Source organism: Schistocerca americana, chromosome 1 (assembly GCF_021461395.2).
Source record: "Schistocerca americana isolate TAMUIC-IGC-003095 chromosome 1, iqSchAmer2.1, whole genome shotgun sequence".
Classification (NCBI taxonomy): Eukaryota; Metazoa; Arthropoda; class Insecta; order Orthoptera; family Acrididae; genus Schistocerca; species Schistocerca americana.
In genome coordinates this window covers 895,968,991-895,993,471 of record NC_060119.1, presented here as the reverse complement: position 1 = coordinate 895,993,471, position 24,481 = coordinate 895,968,991, and the positions used below count along the sequence as shown (strand labels likewise).

Here is a 24,481-nt window from a genome sequence, read left to right as displayed (position 1 = left end):
GAGCGAAATGTGTACTGGTCAGGGATTCGAACCCGGGATCTCCTGATTACGAGGTAGGTGCGTTAACCACAGCGCTATCCGGGACACAGGGTTACCGCAACTGTGCGGACTACCTCGGCACACCTCACGACCGATCCACATTCCAATAGAGCGATACGTATTCCCATTTCCTGTCCATTTCCTCCATGTTCGCTCTCGGAGGTTCCCACAGGAAGCTGAACGTATCTGTGCATCCTCACCCACCCAACTAGGCCTATCAGATTATATGAATGCGTGGTGTCTGTTCTTTCGGACATATTCACAAGAACAGTCACCGTACGGAATCTGCAGCAGTTTAATACCTTATATATAAATTGAAGGTGGAGTGGGGCAGAAGCGAAAGGAAAGGGAGGGGAGGGGATTACTGCTGTCAGCTACAACGGGACATTACGCGGAATCAGCGGCGATGAGTGTAAACGTGTACGCGACCGGGATTCGAACCTGGGATCAATGGTAATGTGGCTCGGCCGTGAGGCTTGCCGACACAGTCTGCGCAGTTGCGTCAACACAGCGTCCCAAATGGCGCAGTGATTAATGCACCTGTCTGGTAAGCAGGATATCCTGGGTTCGAATTCCGGTCCGGTACACATTTTCACTCATCGCCGCTGATTCCGCGCAATGTCCCGTTGCAGCTGACAGCAGTGAACCTCTCCGTTTCCCGTCCTTTCTTACCCTCTCTGTCTTCAATTTATGTATAACATATTAACAGCTGAGAATTCCGCGTGATGTCTGCTCCTTCGAAAATGTCCGAAAGAGCAGACACCAAGCAGTCATATAATTAGTATGTTTCATTGACCAAGTGACAGGTCGTAACGCAGTTACTCGTTATGTACCGATTACTGAGACCACATGATATTTAGTGTGATTGTTACGTCGTAAGGTATTACTGACGACTTGTGAGAATCTTGCGATTAACTTTTCAAGGTGAATGTACTCTAGCCCATTGTCTCATTAAAATGACTCTTGCTCTTCTTGTGTTCGAGGCATGAAATGCACTTAGTAATAAAGTAATGTGGCGTGCAGTTTACTGTGGGGAAAAGAAGCATGGCTGATAGAAGAGGAGTGGTGATGGTGGTGGTGGTGGTACTCACTCAAAGAACTCGCGGGCGGGGCTGACGGAGCGGTTGGTGCGCGCAAGCGAGAAGACGGGCGTGCAGTCGGCCGTGTTCCACGGGTTGTCGCAGCTCGTCCACGGCAGCTCCGAGCGGAACGACGCGAACAGGTAGTACACCGCCCAGCCGATGATGGTGTTGTAGTACATGCCCATGTACACGTCGATCAGGCAGATGGCGTAGCCCACACCTGCAACACCGCCACCGCGCTCCGTTACAGTCCGCCCCAAGCTGTTTCCCTGCCCGGAACAAATGTACCGTATATTGTGTGTCCCTCGCTCCCCCTCCTTAAAAAAAAAGCCCGAAGGCTTTCCCTAATAACATACTGCCGAGAAAAAATAGTTACACCAAAAATAATTAATATAGAGGAATGAAATTTCGGGAATACATTTGTCTATGCAACATATTTAAGTGATAAATTGCAAGAACGCAGGTTACGGTAAACGCAAGATAAGCCGTTGGAAATGTGAAATGCAAGTACAATAGTAACCGGTGTAATCGCCAGAATGTTGAAGGCAAGCATGCAGACGTCCATGCAGTTCCTTGTACAGGTGCCGGATCTCAGTTTGTGGGATGGAGTTCCATGTCTCTTGCACTCGGTCGGCGAATACAGGGACCGACGATGTCCCACATGGGCTCGATTGGAGACAGATCTGGTGATTGGGCAGTCCAGCCACACAGACAGATTGGTTCCAGACTCTCAACTGGTTTCCTTCTAACCAACACACAGCTGTCTCTGGCACCGATACAAAACCAGCTTTCATCAGAAAACACAACAGACCATCACACTGCCCCCAGTGAGATTTCGCTTGATACCGCTAAGTCGGAAATGGTGGCGGTTTGGTGTCAGTGGAATGCATGCTACTGGGCGTCTGCCCCGGAGCTGTCCATGAAGTAAACGATTTGTAACAATTCATTGTGTTACTGTGGTGCCAACTGCTGCTCAAATTGCTGCTGTAGATGTAGTATGGTGCCACAGCCATATGCCCAACACTATGGTCTTCTCTCTCGGTAGTGGCACGTGGGCGTGTGCAGCCCGGTTTTTTTGCTATCGCACATTCTCGCCACCGCCACTGCTAGCAATCATGTACAATGGCTGCAATCACGACAAGTCTTTCTGCAGTATCGCAAAAGAACCATCGCGCTAGTCGTAGCCCTATTATACTATCTCGTACAAACTCAGTGAACCGTTGATAATCGCGTCTTTGCCACCTTAAAGGCGTTCTTGACCAACATAAACTCACCATGTCCAGTTACAAAGGGTAACTAACGCTCACAACCGTTACAGAGTGTATTTGATGCAAAGCTGATCTGGATCCTCTGGACTCTTAAGCGACTGGCGCGAAATGTGAACAGACATGCCTACAAACTTCTGTGTCTGTCGCACAACTCCTTCTTGCGATTTTTTTCTGTCGGTGTACAAACGTCTACATTTATCCATATTATTCTGAAATCAGGGTTCAAAGTCCCGGTTTTGACATTCCCCAACACCTATTTAAACAGCGACTAGTAACTTAATCGCCTCTGTACTGAAGAATACTAACGCATGACACTGCAGAGACTCTTGACTAAGATGTAGCCGTTTCGAAACATGGCGGGGCAAGTAATTTTCGTTGCCGATCAAATAAAATATTCACAACTTTCATGCCGCGTCAGGTGGTTATACATTCACGAGGCCGAGTGCTCTCCGTCCACTGTCAAGAGGTAGTCGAGTTGGTTACAGCTTGACGATGGCCAAGGAGCATCCGGTGGATAGCTCGCGGATAACCAGCAAAGAGGAGAGCTCCTTGGCCATGATGGGCCAGTCGGGACGAACTGACTGCCCTGTCGTTCTTTGCCAACGGCGTCATTGCATGCGGTATGGAGGAGCATGGCATCAGTGCACCACTCTCGCGGCCGTTGCCGGCTTCCATCACCTTGGAATCGTTACTTTTCATTCAGATAATCTCTCAGTCGATCTCAAGAGGTTGAGTGCACCACGACCACTCGTTCCACCAAGCAAAAGTCCAATGCATAACCGGGAATCGAGCCTGGGTCTTCCAGATAGCAGCCAGACACGAGCTATAAAGGCAGACTCGTGATTATACCGGGTGTATCGAAACTGATAGCGAGTGTTTCAGAATTAATAGCGAAAAGTGACACCGGTGAAATTATACGATGCTAGAAGCAAAAAGTTCCATCAACGATATGTCTGAAAACGAACCATTAGCGCTATAAAATGTGGCCGCAAATGACTACAGTATGAAACATTGTCTTAGTATAAATGTATCTGAAATGTAAACTTTTAGATTCACCCTGTAAGTAATTGGGCTCAAATTTCGTCCATGGGCTGCGGTTGAGGAATGTGGTACATGCATAATGAGGCACCAGCACATGTCGTTGCTGATGTAAGAAATCTATCGCTCCAATATGATCAAAGATGTATTGGTCGAGCAAAGCGTCTTCCTTGGCCTCCAACACTAGCTGATCTTAAACCTCTGGATTTTTCTGTCTTGAAGTATACAGCTCTCGCGCTGATGCGATTAAAGATCTGGAGAACAAAATTGTACTGTCTTATCAAGGTTCATTCAATGATCTAAAGGTGTTTGACAGAATTCTTCTCTCAACACAGAGACGCGTGCAGTACTGACACGTGGAGCACGTCCTTTAAGGACTGGACAGTAAACTGTAACGTGTAACATACTGAAGTAGTATTGAATTTCTCAATGAGGTAGGCCATGTGTAATATCTGAGACCAGTTATATGGGGTAATAATCGAAATTTCTACGTTTCAAATACAATTGTATTAACTAGGGCAATCTTTGACATTTTGACACAACATTGCTTTCTAATGCAGGCAAGGTTTTAGGTACATATTTATTTAATGTAGGATATACAATAAATTTATATATAATTATTTGAGATTTGTTGTATCAACATTTCCCTATTATTTAATTTATAAAAAATATATATAACATGAATTTAAAGAAGCGGTTTATAGAAACATTCATATATTCCAATACAACGTTGTGTCAAAATTTCAAAGCATTCGGTCAAAAACTTTCGGAAATTTGCTATTATGAACATTTACATTTTCTGTATAAGTACAAACATAGATGTTCGTTTCTTCTAAATCTCAAATCTCCGAAAGTTCTTCACGGATTATTCTGAAATTCTGACGCAAAATTGCATTCGAATACTCATGTGTTTTTATATACCTACTGGAACGACATCTTATAACACTAGCTCTCGTTTGCTGTGACAGAAACTAGTGTTACCCTCTGGAAGGATTTCAGGTTTTGACCGTGCGTGTGTCTAACGGATAAAGTATCGAACAGTAATTTCGAATATAACGTAATTAATAGAAAACTAAACAGGCTTTACTTTGGGGACAATGAAAGTAGAAAAGTTCATACGAATGAAACAATAAACGGTCGCCGGCGTAATTAAGCATATTAAATTGAAACACTAAGTTTAAGGAAATTGTATATCAGTTTTCGTAGTGACTTTCATTAAGATTCCCGTTGATACCAGACTGGATACACAGAAATACAGGATAATCTAAGTTGTGGGTTGCAGTAGTTACCATTAATGCACCAACCAGTAATCATAGAAAGCAAGATTGTACCTCACTCATATTAAAAACAGTTACGATTATTACAATCACTTGATTCAGTACTGAGATGTTACTTCAGGATACACTGAACTAAAATTGGGCTTGAAAAGATTTCTAGCTTAACTGACATGCAAATAGCACAAGTAAAATTAAATAATACTACAATTGCACTGTTTATATCCTCATTTATAGAAATGCATCACATTCCTCTAGTAGCTACAATATTCCATTTATCTTTCTAATATGAGGACAATATAGTGAAGACCCATAAATTTATACTGTCTCAATAGGCAACTCTATGATTATTTCAGAAGCAAAGTGCAGTTCCATCAAAATTAATTCTTAGTACCACTTGGAATAATTTATATTAATTTATATTTTCATCCTTCAAGACAATTTACTCAACACAGAACTCGATTAACTTCAACAGAATTATTCATGACAGCAATCAAGGCTAAATTACGTTTAAAGTAAGTTTAATTTAAGTGCCTCTTTCATGACCTGTAAAGCAGATATTTTAGACAGTAACACTTACACAGTCTGGCACTCAATTTTTGCACATTTAATACAAAGCAATAAATCACTAGTTCGTTTGAAACAGGAACTCGGTTTTTTGAACCCTTAGGAGTGGATGCCGCATAGATTCATAATTAGGATGAAAGTTCTGGTTCTAAACACAGGTTAATAGCACTTGGATTATTACTGAAAACATTCACACAAATTAACTGGTCCATGCTCTAATACATATGTGTGTGTCTGAAGCTTGTGGAGCAGTGGCGGAGTAGTGGTGGCAAGCGACATTGCAGCTAGCTGTACTCACGGCTCTTCATGTTGAATGCTCTTTGTAATTTCTTCTTGCCGACGGATTTTTATCGTATTAGAGCCATTCCTTATTCCAAGAGTATCATGCAACAGCCAAATCCACATCCGAGGCAAATTTCCATACAAAACGGCTTCGAAATGCATCCCTTAGCAACCTTGATGCATACCGTGCAACGGCTAGCCACTGAGTGCATACCGTTCCCACCAAGTAGCCGCCCAGATAGAACACCAAAACCACCTTTTACACCGCGCCAAGTCACTTCGTTGCGGAGGAGGTTCTCTACAGCTTTTACATTTCACAATACAAGTTCCCTAATCACGAAGCAGCTTCCAATACACAAATTTTCCTTTATGCACATGCTTATATCATAAAATTTCATTATTTTTAAACATAATTTACTTTTTCCAGATATATATTGCAAACTTTTTGTCACACATCAATGACCTTAACTAGCAAAGAACAAACACTTCTTACTCATAGATACACATTTACATAGTATAAACCTGCTCAAATCAATATTGGTGTTACAATCTGATAGATGTAATAAAGGGGAAACTTTATAAAAATCTAAGTTTTGGTTTGTTAAAAACCGTAAATATCCGAAATTTCTTGCAAATCGCTTTTTAATTTTCACACATGGGCGTATTTATAGGTACCTAATTCTTTAATATATGATATTTAATATATATAAATGTAACTGATTGTGAATGTTTTGTAACAACATTTCCTTGTTATTGAATTTACATAAACTTTTGTATTACATATATTTCAAAATAAGTGAGTAAAATATGCACGTACACCATTGGAAAATTGTGCCAAAATTTGAAAGCCATCCGTCAACAACTTTCGGAGATTTGCAAATAGGAACATCTATTTTCTATATAAGTGCAGACGTATATGTTCGTTTCTTCAAAATCTCATATCTCAGAAAGCCCTTCGTGCGAGGCTTTGAAATTTTGACACAACATTGCATTCGAATACTAAAGTGTTTCTATATCTGCTGGAACTCCATCTGCTATATATGCTACAAGAGGAGAAACGTTATAAAAATGTAAATATTGTTTTGTGCAAAATCGTTAATCTCCAAACGTTCTTGGCAGATTGTTTAATCATTTTGACTGAAGACATTGAAATATTTCAAAAACCACACATCGGATCAAAAAGAGTTATAATTCTAATTTGTTTGTCTCCGAGGGAGACATTCAATGATACCACAGGTGACCCACCACCCGACCCCGTGCGTGGGTGGCGGGAGGCAACTTTGAAATCTTCAGTGGGAACTCCAGTTTTTCACTGCATAATACTATTTGACGGCAAGATCTGCATACATTTTGTCTGAAGCAGTTTCTTCGTTTTGCCACAAATGGGGGTGTAAACGAAAGAATAGAAATTGGTACACAAAAGTAATTTACGACATGCCATTCAATGGCCCTTGAATATCTAATTGCACATGGAACCCTACAACCATGTTGCGACGGTAGTACAGGCCAGTTTTTCTTAACTTCTAATTGGAAACACCATTCGCACCGTTGTGTGCGTTTGTTGACGTGCCCGTTGACTAAACAATACCCGGTTATGGAAATCGGTGTCATGAAGTTGTTGATGCAGTGACACGTGGTATGGATGATACTTATCACGTGGTATGAATGATACTTATGACGATGCAGTATTGTGACAACACTACGTACGGACACACCGCAATCGCAGTATGATTGCCGACCGTTTTTCCGTGGGTTGTGGTGCACCGCCGTTAGTACAGCTTTGTCATTAGCTTCTACTGTAATACGTTTCCTTCGTTTCCTTTTTCCCTCAGTACGCTGCCATCGGACATAAAGGTGTTCGAAACCTTGTATAAGACGAACGAGAGCGAGCGTTCTCTGGAAATCTCTGTGCATACAAGGCAACAGCAGCATCAACATTTCTTCTACATTCTCCGTAAATCAGGATCATTTAATTTTTTCCTTCTGTGGCTGCAACATTTCTCCAAATATAGGTGGGTGTGGAGGCAACAGACACTACGCAAGTACTGTAAAGTTTAGAGCCACTATCTGTTCCACGTCTCCACGGTACGCGGACTCCGGTCACAGTGTACTGCCTCTTATGATACGTCGTATTTCTCTACGCGGCCACGGAGACGCGTCGAGTAGTACACTGTTCAACAGGTAGAAAGAATACAACGTTGCGAACGGGGTTTCCAGTTAGATGTTAAGAAATACTGGCCTGTCCTACCCTTGTAGCATGGAGTTGGGGTCCCAAGTGCCACTGGATATTCAATTGCCATTTAGTAGCACGTCGTAAATTACTGTTGTGTACCCACTTTTATTCCTACGATTACAGCACCATCTGTTGCGAAACGAAGAAAATGCTTCAGACAAAACATAAGTACATTTTCCCGTAGAATCGCAATCTGCAATAAAAAAGGGAGTTCCCATTGACTATTTCAATTTTTGCCTCCCGTCACCCACGCACATGGTGGGGTGATGGATCGAGTGTGGTATCGCTGCATGTCCCCCTCTGAAACAAAGAAATTGGATTAATGAAGTTTGTTGTTCCGGTGTGTAGGTTTCAAGATATTTCAATGTCTTCAGTTAAAGTGAACAGCATGCATAAATAAAGGGATAATATGTTTACCAAAAATCTCAAAATTAGCCTTTCCGATCTACTTCAAATATTTACACGTTAGTGTGATAAACATTTATACACATGTAGACTATACAATAGTGAACGTTGTTGGCAAACACAAAAGCTTATGGCTTACTGGCTTCTGATTAGAGCACTACTAGAGAGGAGGGAGCAGAAGATGGACAGAGGAAGGAAGGAGAAGGTGATGGACTGAGAGAGGTTAGAGAGAGGGTCATGGAGATGGAGAATTACAGGGGGGAGCAGATGGAGAAAGAAAGGGGGCGGGGGATACGGACAGAGGAGAGAATGATATGACAACATATACTCAATTGTCATACATGTTATAAACGTGTACTTTCTCTTTTCCATTGAAGAAGACTGAGCGACAGCAAAAGATGGCCGGTTGGTTGCTAATATCTCATATCGATATCAGTGTCGCCTCCTAACCATACATCCGGAATTATCTAGCAAACAGCTCGTTTATTAACCAGTGTTCACTGTATTGCTTTTACTTCTGTCGTGGTATATTTTCAACAGCGTCAGTTTTCATTATTAATTGTGATACACCAGGTGAAGCTACCTGGCGTGCCTGGAAGCCCGAGAAATTTCATTCCATCATATTGCTGCAAGACCGGGCATTCACAGATTTCGCTGCTAGTATTGGGCCAACAAAGGGAGGATGGTTGGCAGAGTACTGTCACCAGGCTTTGTGCAAATGTCCTGGTTTAAACACCAAACCTCTCCGTAATGTCTCATGGTGTGACCACATATGACACGACTGATAGTGTTCCGTCCGTTGGATAGGGACATTAAGGTCGGTGGTCCTCTTGCTGCAGTTCGATATGTGATGTGACTGGGTCTCACCCTGTCCCTTGCATTCACCCTCAACAATCCAAAGGCAAATCTGCACTCTACCTGCACTAGTCAGTTAGCCACACGACACGAATATACACGTCCACTTGACTCTTCGTAACAGATGACAGAAAGGTAAAGGCAAAACGCCTCCGCTAAGAAATCATGACATCGATTGTGTTATCTGCCCGCAACATTCATTTCCTAAGTATGATATTGACTTAGATGACTAGTAACTTAAAATTTTTTCTGAAATCAGTGGATGTACTGTACACCAGCAGTCTTCCCACCACCATGTTCCACTGTATGCACTTATAACCATATCTCCATGTATGTTCCATAAGCCACTGAAAAGACAACGTGGGATACTTCTCAACAAAAGCAGCAGTCGCTAACTTGTTCCATTCGGTTATGAAGCGTCTGAAGAAAGGGTTCTCTGTTTACCTCAACACCCTGTCCAACCTCCATCACGTTATTTCAACATCCGGAGGATGTACAAGTGCTGAACAGCTTCTCAAATCAACTCAATAGTGTTTCCCGAGAACAACTTCGCCTTTGTACCACAGATAAAATTTCAGTTGTTTGATAATCTATGTATGGTAGACGTGTGTATGGGATATATCGATCTGTAACTATCCTAGCAAAGTTCCTGTGAACATCCTTCATTGTTTCTAATCAGGAAAATTTGGTGAAAACCCCAAAACTGGATTAGTACAGCTATGTTAGTAACAGATGGAACTAGGATGACTATACAGTGAGATAAGTTCTGCAACCGGTAACAATCTGCGAAATATTTAAATCACTTTATTATTACACTATCGTTCTCGAACAAAACATTCATCATAGATTGTTGCGGTAAATTTAGGATAAATGTCATAGAAATTTAGCACTAAATGCCGTTTTCGTATACTATGTAATTACCCAGAATTCTCCCAATAACTCTTATATTTTCCATTCCCCTTCCTTGCTACTAATTTCACATGTTTTCTTCTGTTCCATATTGCTTCGTATTGTTACCTCGTAGAATTTTATCCTTCGGTGACGCCCCTTTCAAGTTTCCATGAGTACACGCTTTCTAGTATGTACACAGCAATTAATACTTTAAGTATTGTTCTATTTTCGTCTCAGGAAAATACATAGGCTTACATACAAACGTTTAAGAGTATTTTGATAAAGAAGGACATAACGTTTACGAATCATGTGGAGCGACTAATAAATTACTCAGGTTCTGTCTACTGCTCACTATGTTTCTTGCACACGTTTTCGTTGCATTGAATACCAATTGTTTTTTGTTCTCTTGTTTTAATGCCTACCACACAAGAAAAAAATTACAGTTCGATCTAGATCCTGAACATTTTCTTGTTCGTCCCTGTACCTGGCCAAGAAGGCGTGAATATACTTGGGATTTGTTTGAAGTAACACTTTTTGTTTCAAATATTCTTCTATCAGGCCAAGAGCAAGACGTTTCTAAACGTCGTCTTTAATCAACATTATCTGGATTGTTGAATTTGAAGATTCAATTCCGGAATATCCGTAGAAAAGTCCAAGTGGCGGTAGCTGCTTGGGTCCGTAAGAGGCATAGAGAGAGAGCTTCTCTGGTCTTCTGTATCTGCTCCTACTTTAGTACTTTTCTGACAACTGTGTTAATAATTTATTAATGTTCGAAGAATGTACAATTTCATGTGAACTGTGTCTTCATATATTTTATCGATATACAAGTTTCTATGGTACCTAATAAAACAAATTTTTAGATAAAAGCTATTAAGGAACATTTTTTTTAAATCTACGTTTCGGTTTGATTAGAATATTCATTTCATATGGAAAACATAAAGAATTCTCTGAGGAAGGAAAATGCATAAGCACAGGACGTAATCGTATCTTGAATACGGCAACTATACCACAAACGTGGCCGAGCGGGATAGCCGTGCGGTCTAGGGCGTCTTGTAACGGCTCGGGTGGCTCCCCTAGTCGGAAGTATGAGTCCTCCCTCGGGCATGGGTGTGTGTGTGTTGTCCTTAGTGTAAGTTAGTTTAGAGTAGGTTAAGTAGTGTGTAAGCCTAGGGACATATGACCTCAGCAGTTCGGTCCCGTAGTCCTTACCACAAATTTCCAAATTTCCTCAAACGTGACACCGACTGTACAAACCTTAATGAGGAGTAAACTGTTCTCAACGGGGACTACATAGATTTTGTATGTGTTATTAAGACAAACGAGAGCATGTTGGTGTGTCTACGCAAGCATTACCGCTGTCTGTGTTACAAAACGGAAAAACATGCGGAAACAGCGAAGAGCGCGTTCATCGAGAAGAAAATAGTCACAGACTCGGAATGCTGAACTCCAATACTATTGGGTCGTTTTGCTTGCATGTGTTACCGAGCATATGTTTATGTTTAACGAGAGTGATTATTCAGTACAGGGGACATAAAGACTTTCAACTGTCTACGTTTCCTGAATTTCCAAGCGAACATGCAGCGACGACACTTCCCTACAGACAGCAGCATCGTCAGCAAACAATGCGAGGGTGCAGCGAGTACTATCGAATCTGTGTAGATGTCAGTGAAGAATTTGCTGTGCTTTCCCCCTAACAAATTAGGTGAGTTATACTCAAATTACGTTCGACACCTAAAAATACACTTACGATCAGTACTCACCACGAGACTGAATGTCATCTGATGGCATTGCGTCCACGTGAAGCAGTAAAAAAAGTTTATAAGCGTTGCAGAGACGATCTGTGAATAATCCCAGCGACCATATGGGCCGTAAATGGGGAAAACCAATGACGTGAACGACTCTTGCAAAGGGCTACTACGGGCCCGAGGTCCGGGAACGAGCAACTCTGATACGGTGAATCTGTGCATCTACTCACGTGCTACTGTCGTGAGTATCTATGGAAATGGGTTGAAGGACCGTGAAACCTCGAGTAGGCGATAAGGTGTTGAATATCCGGAACTCATCACTGAACGTGGAGGAAGGAGGACTGCCCACTCTGTAAAGTAGGATTGGCATCGATCTTTGGGACACCTGACGGCGAATACTACTCGTATATCGGCGCAGGCATGGGTGTTTCGGAGCTCACTGCGCCGGATACATTGTCAAACAGGGGCTCTGCAGTGCACACGAGATCATTTATATTTTATGGCGAGTCAATGGAAAAGTTTCTTGTTACCTAAGTCGATGGTCGTGAGTATGCCGTTATCGAGGCGAACGCCTCTATGAAACATGCACCGCAGCCCCTACGCAGGCCGGTGGAGGCAGTGTTTTGCTATGGTGGATATTGACCTGGGCGTACGTGGGACCAGTGGAGAGAGTGAACATTATTTCCGCCTGCATCCCTTAATGCTTGATGCCTTCTCCAACGGTGGTTCTTTGAGGGACATGACAGTGAACTCAAGTTGATGTCATAGGCAACAGTTTCGCGTGATCTGAACCCGATATAACGCAGCTAGGACGCTACTTGATACTAGATCCGTATGTAAGACCTTTCTTCGGCTTATTTTGTATCTATATCGATATTTCGATGTCATTTTCTAGTACTGCTTATATATAATGTATCCGTCATGGAAATTTTTGACTATTTATACATGTTTCAGTTATGTGAATTTTTGAACGCTGTTGTTTTGAATTTGCTTGTGAATTCAGATAACTACTGAAATGTAGTTACGTATTGTACTATATATGACTTGGTCCACAATTAGGGAACGTAGGGTTCAATGTAAAAGTTGTGGGGAAGTCCAGTAGCTACAAAAGTCGCCTGGTGGAGTGAAAAAGGTGTGGTTGGCGCGCAAGTGGCAACTAGTCCTTTGTGATGGGTAAGGCGTCTGGGCTGAGCAGTGCTGTGGTTAACACCTCGCCAGCAGCAGCGGATATTAGTGGCTCCTAGTCCTGGAGTTTTGAGGCTAGAAGAGCTTAAGGGCAGTATCTATGGGCCTCGGATGCTGCATTTGGTGATACTATTATCATGGTATGTTTTTGGGCCTATAGAAATAGTATTTCGACGCCAAGAAGATCAGTAATAGGGTGAGGCCAACAGTACTGCCATGACTGCATCGCCGCCAGGTAAACAGCCATTGCTAATTTCGCCACCAGTGCCACCAGCCTTCGTTTAAATTGTTGTGTATTTGGCACTCTGAAAATGAACCAGGTATTTGTGAACTTTGCTTGATTTTAATAATAATCGTAGTGTTACTGTCTTACACCCGTGATTATCCCAAATCACAAACCTGGACAGGATTCCTATCCTAGCGAATTTCATTCCGAATGTTCTAATTTATTATGAGAAAGTGGCTGAAATTGAATGTAACGTTGTGTTGTCATTTTCACAGACAACTATAATTTTGAGTAGGTCAAAAGACTGCTTATGAAAGCACATTTGTTATTTAAAGAGTTGCCGCTTGTTGTGCTTTACTTCACTAATAATTAATGATATGAAGTCCGCCCCAGTAGCTGAGTGGTCAGCGTGACGGATTGCCGTCCTCTGGGCCCGGGTTCGATTCCCGGCTGGGTCGGAGATTTTCTCCGCTTAGGGACTGGGTGTTGTGTTGTGTTCATCATCATTTCATCCCCATCCGGCGTGCAGGTCGCCCAATGTGGCGCCGAATGTAATAAGACCTGCGATATGGCGGCCGGACCTGCCCCGCGAGGGGCCTCTCGGCCAATGACGCCAAACGCTCATTTCCACAATGATATGAATATTTACATTTTCACATACATACTGGTGTAGTTTTGTTAATGAACATGGTTCTTCAAACCATAAAAGCTTAAGGGTCCCCATGTACTGGCCTAGTTATTTAATGAAGCAATGAAAAGGCTCATTCAGAACCAGTGTAGTTAGATTTGCATTCTGTTTAGTTGCTTCAAACCGAGTATGAGAAAGAACTGTTTACTGTGTTATCTATTCTAATGTAAGTTGGTTTATGCACAGGCATAGAGACCCTGTATTAGGGAATGAAGTTATAGATTATGATCATTAGTAGGCCCCCTGATTTAAATTAAGAATCATTTCAAGCTTTTCCCTGTTCAGTATTGCTACTAGTTTTGTGTGTGTCGGTATTTGGTTTTATAAACTGTTGCACCTACTTCATTTGAGATATGTGTTTTTGAGAAGCGTTTGTTGCTGTTCCATCTCATTGGCCATTTGCTTATCTGGCTTACTAGTTAGTAGCACATTTATTTAAAAAGTTACGTTATTGTGTTGTTCCATGTCACGGACTGCGTGGTAGCTCCTGTCGGAGGTTCGAGTCCTCCCTCGGGCATGGGTGTGTGTGATGTTCTTAACATAAGTTAGTTTAAGTAATGTGTCAGTCCAGTGACCGATGACCTCAGCAGTCTACTGTGTTATAGTGTGAACAGATATAAGGAAAGAGTTAAGTGTGTGTGTCAAGGAAGGTTAGGTAAGCCTTAGCACTGCCTTCTGCTTTATGATTTTGCTTGACACAAGAATGCCTAATTATGCTGGCGATCTGTTTTAATATTTAATATTACAACTTGCTTTCGTGCTGGGAGAACATCTGTTCCTCACCCACCGTTTTCTGTTGTTTATACTCTGCTGGAGTATTTCGGAAACGAATCCCAGTTTGATTGTTCTATTTCCATTAGGGTATCACATGGTCACAACTACTTAAAAATTCCTCGCAGATGTGTGACGTTAACATCGATTATCGTTTAAGGTGGGCGGTGGCAGTGTTACACTTGGCGACTGGGACAGGACATTTATTGTTCTCGATTTGTTTTCCTGTATTTGATTTCATTCCCCTACCCCATATGGGCAGGGGAGGACTGGCAGCTGCACAATCAGCCACTCTTCAGCCGAGTGACATGACAGCTAGTAAAAGGAGAAAATTATACGTATAAAGGCGAAAAAAAGGGGGACATCAAAAGAGAGTAAGGGGAGACAATGGAGAGAAAATATACACTGACACGGAGACATTCATGGGGGACACTTAAAAAAGTTTATATAAAGTTAAAAAACACAGTTGGCGATTCGTAGAGCACAAAAACGACACTGAAGTCTCACACACACCTCTTAAAAGTCGGCCACAGTATTAAAACACTTTAAGAGAAGAATCAAACATGACAAAGAACAAAAACTGCCAGGAGGGACCTGCCGAGGGAGAGGCCTGAGAGGATGGAAAAAGAGGGGAGAGCAAGGTGCAGCAAGGCAGGGGCAGGATGAAAGAAATAGGGTGGGTCAGGTGGTGTACCAAGAGATGGGAAACAGGTGGGGCAGGAGATGAAGAGGGAAGGCATGGCAGGGGGGGGGGGGGTTAGGAAGACTGAAGGGGAGAACGAGAGAAGGAGGGGGTGTAGGAAGGGGAAAGCCACTCAGGAGAAGGGAGGGGGAGGAGAGGGATCGCTGAGGAGGAGGCAGCAGGAAGGTGGGGTTAGAGTTGGTAGGAGGGGTAGACATCAGGGTGAAGTTCATCTGCTGGGAGGGGTAGGTGCTGGAAGTTGCAATGGGAAAGGAGGAGGAGGGTGTGGAGATGAAGAGAGGGTGTGACACAATGGTAAAGGTGCGGCAATGGGTTTGGAGTGGAGAGGAAGGGGAACACCAGGGGTTGGGGGGGATTGAGTTAGTGGACAATATACAGGGTGTGGATGAGTTCAAGGAAAAGGAGAAGATGGGGGAACGGGATGAGGTCATAGAGGATGCACATGGGGGATGGAAGATGGACATGGAAGGCAAGGTGGAGTGCATGGTGTTCAAAGATTTGGATGGCGTTATAGAACCTGGGAGGGGCAGAAATCCAAGCATAACAAACGATGGGGTGGATCAAGGATTTGTAGGTGTGAGGGATGGTGGAAGGATGCAGTTCTCATGTCCAGCTGGTCAGGTGGAGTCTGTTGTGGGCTTTGTGTTGGATTGTAAGGAGATGGGAAGTCCAGGTGAGGTGGTGGTCGAGGGTGAGGCCAAGGTATTTGAGGGTAGGAGTGAGGTGGATAGGTCAGCCATAAATGGTTACGTAGAAATCATAGAAGGAGCAGGTGGTGTGGCCTATGATGATGGCCTTGGAATTGGAGGGGTTGATAAACCGCTTGTTGCACCAAGTGGTGAACTGGTCAACGTGGGTTTGGAGGGTATGTTGGGACCACTTAAGGGTTGGATAAAGGGCTAGGAAGGCGGTGTCATTAGCAAATTGGAGGCAATCAACACACAGGGGAGGTTTGGGCAAATAAGCAGTGTACAGGAGATAGAGGAGAGGGGAAAGGATGGAGTCTTGGGGCGCACTGGCAGAGGGATAGAAGGTATGGGAGTTGTGGTTAGTGACATAGGAGGGAATTGATAGGGACAGCTTAGGTCCAGAGTTTGAAGAGGAGCCCGTGATGACAGACACATAGGCATTGTCAAGGTCAAGGGAAACAAAGATAGTGGAGCAATAGAAGTTAAGTTGGAGTGAAAGGAAATTGGTAAGGTTAAGGAGCTGGTTGTCGGATGAGAAGGAAGACCGGAAGCCACACTGGGTAAGGGGAAGGAGGTGGTACTGGCTAAGGTGGCAGTGAATATGATGGGAGAGGATAGTCTTGAAGACCTTACTGAACATGGAGGTGAGGCAGATGGGACAATAGGAGCGGGGTTTGTTGGGTTTAGGGAACAGCAGGACATGGGAAGTCTTGCACATGTTGGGGTAAAAACTAGTGAAGAGGAGGAAATTGTACAGGTTAGCAAGGACAGCCAGGAAGGATAGGGGGAATTCCTTGAGGTGACAGTAGGTGAAGCCATCATGACCAGGGTGTGGTGCTGTGTTTGGAGCAGAGGACGAGTGTGATGTTATTTGCAGTGATGGGAGTGTTGATGTCTGAGGGGGATAACTGACACCAGTACTGGAAACTTTGGGTGAGTGGTGGGACAGAGGTATCAGTGCAGTCAAGGATGGTGGGGAAGAGGGAGTAATCAAAATGGGGATTTTCAGGAATGGAGAAGACCTCAGAGAGGTGGGATGCAAAATGGTTAACGTTACTGAGGTTATCAAGGAGGGGGTGATCGTCATGGAAGATAGAGAAATGCGGGGTGGGATGGCTACCAGTAAGGTGGTGGGAGGTGACCAGTATTTGGAGGAGTTGACAGGGAGGGTGGAGTTGAGGCTTGTCCATGTCTGGCGCCAGTCTCGGCGTTTCTTTGATGTAAGGAGGTTCCAGATGTGTTGCTGTAATTGACGGTGGCAGATAAATGTATCCCAGTCACAGGTGCAGAGGAAAGGGTGGTATAGCCTGCAGGGTTCATGAAGAAGAAGGACAGCCTATGGAGGAGACTTAGGGTGGTGAGGGTGGATGAGTTTGGTAGGGACATGGGCCTCCACATCGTCAGTGATGGTCTTGGAATGAAGAGGCATGGGTGATGTCAGCAGGACAGTGAAAGGTGAGGGGGTGGCTATCGAACTGTGGGGCAATGGATTCCCAGTAGGCATCCCAGTTGGCATGGCAGTAGTCATGGATGGTCTTGGGAGGGGCAAGGGGCAGCTGGGAGGGGGGCTGCAGGGGGACCATGAACAGAGGAGATGGTGAGAAGGATGGGGAGTTGGTCACTACCAACAGTAATATGACCAAGGAGGTTGGGGGAAGTGAGGATAACATTGGGGGTGGAGTTACTTTCAGTACAGGTGTCTTGTGGGAGAGGAACAAGGTCACCATGGAGGGTGGCAACGAACTGATGCCACTGCCAAAAGGTGGCAGGGTCACAGTTGAGGATGTTGATGTTGGAGGCAATCACATAGGTCGAGATGGTATGGTCAACATGGCAAATGAAGTCATAGGGAAGAGGAGGCGTGGGACAGATATAGATAGTGGCAGAGTTGATAGTGAGGGAGGGAAAAAAGATACTTAGGAGAAGTTGTTCAGTTGGGTCACTGAGGAGGGGCTGTGGCTCGACAGGGAGATGATTGAGGTGGACAATAGTGACCGCACCTCAGCCGAGGGGAAGGGGATTGTCGGTGTGGTGATGGAGATAGGGAGAGGTGTGGACAGCATGGCGATGTTGGAGGAAGGTTTCATTAAGGATGAAGGCATCAACCTGGTGCTGGGATAGGGTAATTATGAAGAGGTATTTGTTGGCAGGGAGGGAGCAAATGTTGAGGTACAGGAGAAGATACTGGTGATGTGGCAGGAGGTGGAAGAGGGGATGAATTGGGATGAGGAGAGAGGGGCTTAAACGAGAGTGTCTAGATGGATGAAGGTAAAGTGGGCCTGGTTGTGGGAGTAGGTGGCATAGGTATTTAAATGGAAAACAGAGTAGGTAGAGAAGGAAATCTGCTGGAGGGTGTGGGGGCGCTGGAAGGGGTGGATGTTCTGCAGGACTATGGTTAGGAACCAGATGAGGTCTTCTGCTGTGGGGAAGGGCGGGGGGAATTGTTTGGGTAGATGGGTGGATTGATGGGGCGAATGGGGACAGTGAGCTCAGGGTTGGCGTAAGGGAGTTTTTTCTTTGCATTTGGAGGGGTAGGTGGGGTGTTGTTTGTTGCAGGTGTTTTCGGAAGGGTGAGAGGCGAGGTTAGGACACTGTTTAAGGAAGTGGAAGGCTTTACAATGGTGGCCGTTGGGGGGGGGGGGGGGGGTTTGCAGTTTGTGTCAGATGGTCATCGTACAGGAGACAGCACTGGCAGCAATAGGATTGAGGGGGGAATGGGACAGGTCAACAGGGTGGCTGTGGTTGAAAATCAGGGTTCCCTGTATGATGAGGTGATCGATGGAGGAGGCGGACTCAGTAAAGATACACATGAGGAACGTAGGGCCAGACGAGATGTAAATACAGCAGGCCGAGTGAATTTCTAATGCAGGATGGGCGATCAGTTCGGCCAACACCTCTGCCAACACCTCTGCCTCTGTGACCACAGGGCTGAGTTTTGTGATCACAGAGGGGAGGGTTGGTGGATGACAAGGGGGTTGAGGCTGATGAGGAGGATGTAAGGAAAAGGGTGAGGGACGCCTGGGGGCCAAAGGTGATACGGGAAAGGTGCCGGAGGAGATCAGTATGGAATGAGGGAGAGGAGGACTTGATGGGAACAGAGTCTCTGAAAGGGATACATTGGGTAATGGGTGCACTGGGGATGTATTTCCATATATCAAGGGTGAGGGTATGGGCATCTCCGAATTTCAGATCAGGTTTGGCAAGGACCAAGGTATGCAGTCTGGGGGCTGGGGAGGCAAGAGGAGGAATGGTATCCATGGCGGAATCAGACTGGAGTGAGGTGGGTTGTGGTGTTTTGGAGGAAGGGGTGTAGGTGAGGTCGCCACATGGGCGCTTGGGAGGTTTTTCGGTGGATGTGGCCTGGGAGAAGATATGAGAGGCTGGATGGATGGAGAGTAGGGGGGAGGCAGGCCCCTCTTGTGAGGCAGCGGCACTGAGTAATTGGTTGGGGTGCTCTGTGGTGCGGTGGGCGGTTACTTGGGTGGGGGAAGTTGGAGTAGTTGTAGTGGGGCAGGTGGGAATAGTCGTCTCGGTGGGCGACAGAAGCAGGAGCAGGGTCAGGAGTTGGGGAAGGAGCAACGTATGGGTGGGGATACATGCTTGAGGAGGAGATAGAAGGGAGGAAACTGTGAGTATGAGAGGTGGATGAGACGGTTTAAGCCCAGACGCAGCACTGCAGAAGGTTACAGTGGGTGCAGGTGAAGTGGAGTTATAGATGATGTAGTGGTTGCATCCATCATTGAAGGGGCGTTCCGAGGCGACAGGAGTCGCCGAAGTGCCAAAGGAACTAAAGCAGAGGCCGGCGGCGGCGGCGTGCAGACGGACAGAAGGACGACAGCGGCCGACAGACAGACAGACAGCAACGGCAGGAGCCTCTTCCAAAGCGATGATACATCCTGGATGTAGCCCAGACAGTGTAATTCCTCTACTTGGAACTGACGGAATCCAACCCTACAATACCGTTGCCCTCTATCATAATATACATTAAATATTTGGTGAAAAACTAATGTGTTTCGAGCAGTGAATGTCCGGTGGGGCGAGAGAGCAATCAAGTCCGGTAGAGTGAACAACAGTAGACGCTGCGAACAAAAGTAAATTGTAATATACCTTACTGGCCATTAAAATTGCTACACCACGAAGATGACATGCTACAGACGCGAAATTTAGCCGACAGGAAGAAGATGTTGTGATATGAAAATGATTAGCTTTTCAGAGCATTCACACAAGGTTGGCGCCGTTGGCGACACCTACAACGTGCTGACATGAGGAAAGTTTCCAACCGATTTCTCATACACAAACAGCAGTTGACTGGCGTTGCCTGGTGAAACGTTGTTGTGATGCCTCGTGTAAGGAGGAGAAATGCGTACCACCACGTTTCCGACTTTGATAAAGGTCGGATTGTAGCCTATTGCGATTGCGGTTTGTCGCATCGCGACATTGCTGCTCGCGTTGGTCGAGATCCAATGACTGTTAGCAGAATATGGAATCGGTGGGTTCAGGAGGGTAATACGGAACGCCGTGCTGGATCCCAAGGGCCTCGTATCACTGGCAGTCGAGATGACAGGCATCTTATCCGCATGGCTGTAACGGATCGTGCAGCCACGTCTCGATCCCTGAGCCAACAGATGTGGACGTTTGCAAGACAACAACCATCTGCACGAACATTTCGACGACGTTTGCAGAGCATGGACTATCAACTCGGAGACCGTGGCTGCGATTACCCTTGACGCTGCGTCACAGATAGGAGCGCCTACGATGATGTACTCACGACGAACCTGGGTGCACGGTGAATCCAGGTTCTGTTTACAGCATCATGATGGTCGCATCCGTGTTTGGCGACATCGTGGTGAACGCACATTGGAAGCGTGTATTCGTCATTGCCATACTGGCGTATAGTCCGGCGTGATGGTATGGGGTGCCATTGGTTACACGTCTCGGTCACCCCTTGTTCGCCCTGATGGCACTTTGAACAGTGGACGTTACATTTCAGATGTATGACGACCCGTGGCTCTACTCTTTATTCGATCCCTGTGAAACCATAAATTTCAACAGGATAATGCACGACCGCATGTTGCAGGTCCTGTACGGCCCTTTCTGGATACAGAAAATGTTCGACTGCTGCCCTGGGCAGCACATTCTCCAGATCTGTCACCAATTTAAAACGTCTGGTCAATGGTGGCCGAGCAACTGGCTCGTTGCAATACGCCAGTACGCCAGTCACTACTCTTGATGAACTGTGGTATCGTGTTGAAGCTGCATGGGCAGCTGTACCTGTACACGCCATCCAAGCTCTGTTTGACTCAATGTCCATGCGTATCAAGGCCGTTATTACTGCCAGAGGTGTTGTTCTGAGTACTGATTTCTCAGGATCTTTGCACCTAAATTGCGTGAAAATGTAATCCCATGTCAGTTCTAGTATAATATATTTGTCCAATGAATACCCGTTTATCATCTGCATTTCTTCTTGGTGTAGCAATTTTAATGGCCAGTAGTGCACATTCAGAATGGACGAAGGTGTGAATGCAGTAACTACACTGAATGAACACAAAGAAATAGTGTCGGGCGCCATGGGCAATGCTGCTGGCAACATTGATAGTAGTTCACGCGAATATATAACAGATGGCGCTAGTGATTGGCAGCTAGCCTACACACAATGTATTATCACAAACACGTAAATGAATAGATCGAGATGTTGAGAGCATCTCAAACCAAACAAGAAAAACTAAAGCACACAAAAGATGAGGACTTTGTAGACAATAGAGATATGTGAACCAGTGAGTTGACATGCTTGATTCGTCTCAGATAAAGAAAGAACCGAAAGAAACGTATAAGGTTGAGTCAGAACACGAAAGTAGACAAAAGTTGAGTGTGACTGACTATTCAAAGATGTTAGATGTTGTCTGACTAGATGAAAACACAAATCAGTGGTCTTAACAGCCAGCTTAAAGGCCAAGGTAGCAATCTTGAAAGCCAGATTGAAAGACCGGTTGGTGATCTCAAAAGTCAAATGAAGTTTCATAACATAAAATTAAGTCAACAGATTGAACAGACAGATCAAAAAGTAGGTACTTTAAGTTCTAGTGTGTCCGAAATGTGAAATCAAATTTATTCCATTTATAAAAATATGGCTAATACGCAGGAACAAATTAATGATATTAATGCAACGTTCAATGTTGAAATCATTAACATCCAGGAAATAATACAACATTTTGTAGTTTTTTTCTGATACCGAAAAGTTTTAAGTAAACAATTTGTTGAATGTGAACAGAAGTGTGATCAAAACACTTCGGAAAATCAAGGAAAAATTTCTGACCTTGACTGTAAAATACGAGACAGACCTGGCGTCATTAGTAACGGAACACCACTTAGCAAATTATAGCAAGGCGAGGAAAGGTTCGATCCCGCCAAGAAGCATAACGGATGGCATCCCTTAAAATTCGTAAAGAATTGCAAAAGAACTTTTCCTGATGATTTATCTCATTTGAAAAAGACAAATGTAATGATCAGTATCTTCGCAGGTGATGTCAAGCGCTGGAGACCTAATCTAAACTCTGAGCATATGATTTCTAATGAATTTAAACAAAAATTCACAGAAGAATATTGGTTTGAACAAAAGCGGGACTGCTTATGGCGGGAGTTTATCATGGGTAAACTCCATGATAATAGGGGCAGGAATTCTTTAAAAGATTTCTGCGACTACTGGTACCGAAAGTCCACATACGAAGTAGACGATCAGAATCCGAAATTATCTGGTAACTATAGAAAAAGCTTCCAGGAGATTCTAAAAGATGCGTAAGAAGCAACCACCAAAGCTTCTCAGTGTTTTTAGAAAGGCTGGAAGACGAAGACCATTGGCGAGGAAACAAGGATAACCAACAGAATAATACTAACAGTAGCAGCTGTAGTCATGCCGAACAAAAGGACGGCGATGGTTATCGCTTCAATGTGACTCAGAGAGGTAGAGGCAGGGGCAGAGGAAAAGGAAACTCTGCCGGACGCGGTAGAGGTTTCTCCGCATGAAATGTTTCCAGAGCAATACGGAAAACAATACCGCCGATGTTGAATGCCAAACTGACGCGGACAGACTTTACCGTCCCCGACGAAGTAACTTATGCCGTAATAGCCACCGAGAATTGAAACAGGAAAGCGGTAGCGCGCCAAAGCGTGACGCAGTATGTTCAACGACAGGTGTGCTCTACGGAGATTCACCGATAGCAGGCAGCGGGCCCAGTATTAGCAAACTTACAAGCTGTCAGAGAGCAATGACGGGTGCGAATGTTCAAGCTGTTCCAAGAGAAGCCGTATGTGGGGCGGCGGAACAGAATGTAAACGTCACAGTAGATAGAAGCGAAACCGCTACGGCAAACAATAGTTCCGTAGTCGAGGAAAGAGCAGGCGAATTCGTAGACACAAGAGAAGGCACGAATGGCAGTACAAATAGTAGTGTAAATGGCGAAAATGAGTTTTCAGAGGTGACAGGTTCAAATGGTTCAAATGGCTCTGAGCACTATGGGACTCAACATCTGTGGTCATAAGTCCCCTAGAACTTAGAACTACTTAAACCTAACTAACCTAAGGACATCACACACATCCATGCCCGAGGCAGGATTCGAACCTGCGACCGTAGCGGTCACGCGGTTCCAGACTGAAGCGCCTTTAACCGCAAGGCCACACCGGCCGGCTGAGGTGACAGGATGACGTGTGCAGATGGACGATTTGTACAGGGGCCTCACCCAATGTGAATTAATTTTAAGAAAGCATATGCGACCAAAAAGTTAATTGAAGACAGGAGAGATAATAGGGACGTCGATAAGATGACGTTGTCTTAAAATAAGGAGGAGAAAATGAAAAGCGCTGCTCAACGTTCGCGAGCAGCCAATAAAAGGGTTGTTATGCAGAGAAGGGTGTCGGAGGACGAAATACTCATCATTAATGGTGAAATAACCTCTGTTAACGTTTCGAGAACAGTAATAACTGCTACCGAAAGGCGAGAATTTGAAAATAATGAAAATATAGGCAATTGTTTACGTGTTCTTAGAGCCCATAAAGATGATACGAAGTATGAAGTAACTGTGGACGTAAGAGCCTGAGTTAAGATCTGACGAGAAATCGGAAAACGAACTTAGCGCCTGTCTTAAGAAAGCTTTCATGTTAGAGCCCAAAAGCGAAATAGAATGGTGGGATTCGGACGACTGTTCGGATGACGAAAATTTTGATGTACCTGAGACCAATGAAAGTGCAACTAATTGCAATATTGTACCAACCAATGACGATGTTTCCCAACAAAATCCTAACGTCATTACTGAGTAAAGAAAGAAAGAACCACCTGATGATACGATACCACATAAAAAAGGAGTTCAAGTATTTAAAAACTTTGAACTCCCGAAAGCGAAGGAGCCACTTGAGCGAGCGAGGTGGCGCAGTGGTTAGCACACTGGACTCGCATTCGGGAGGACGACTGTTCTATCCCGCGTCCGGCCATCCTGATTTAGGTTTTCCTTGATTTCCCTAAATCGCTTCAAGCAAATACCGGGATGGCT

The 24,481-nt window shown here is 44.5% G+C and overlaps 1 protein-coding gene across 1 annotated transcript in view; it reads right to left on the bottom strand.

Annotated features, from left to right (window-relative positions):
- Positions 1-24,481, bottom strand: part of LOC124594968 (sodium-dependent serotonin transporter) — a 487,047-nt gene that overhangs the window by 281,144 nt on the left and 181,422 nt on the right. The window contains exon 4 of the mRNA XM_047133493.1: positions 1,131-1,341. Within this exon, the coding sequence (XP_046989449.1) occupies positions 1,131-1,341 (211 nt within the window). The remainder of the gene's footprint in view (positions 1-1,130; positions 1,342-24,481) is intronic.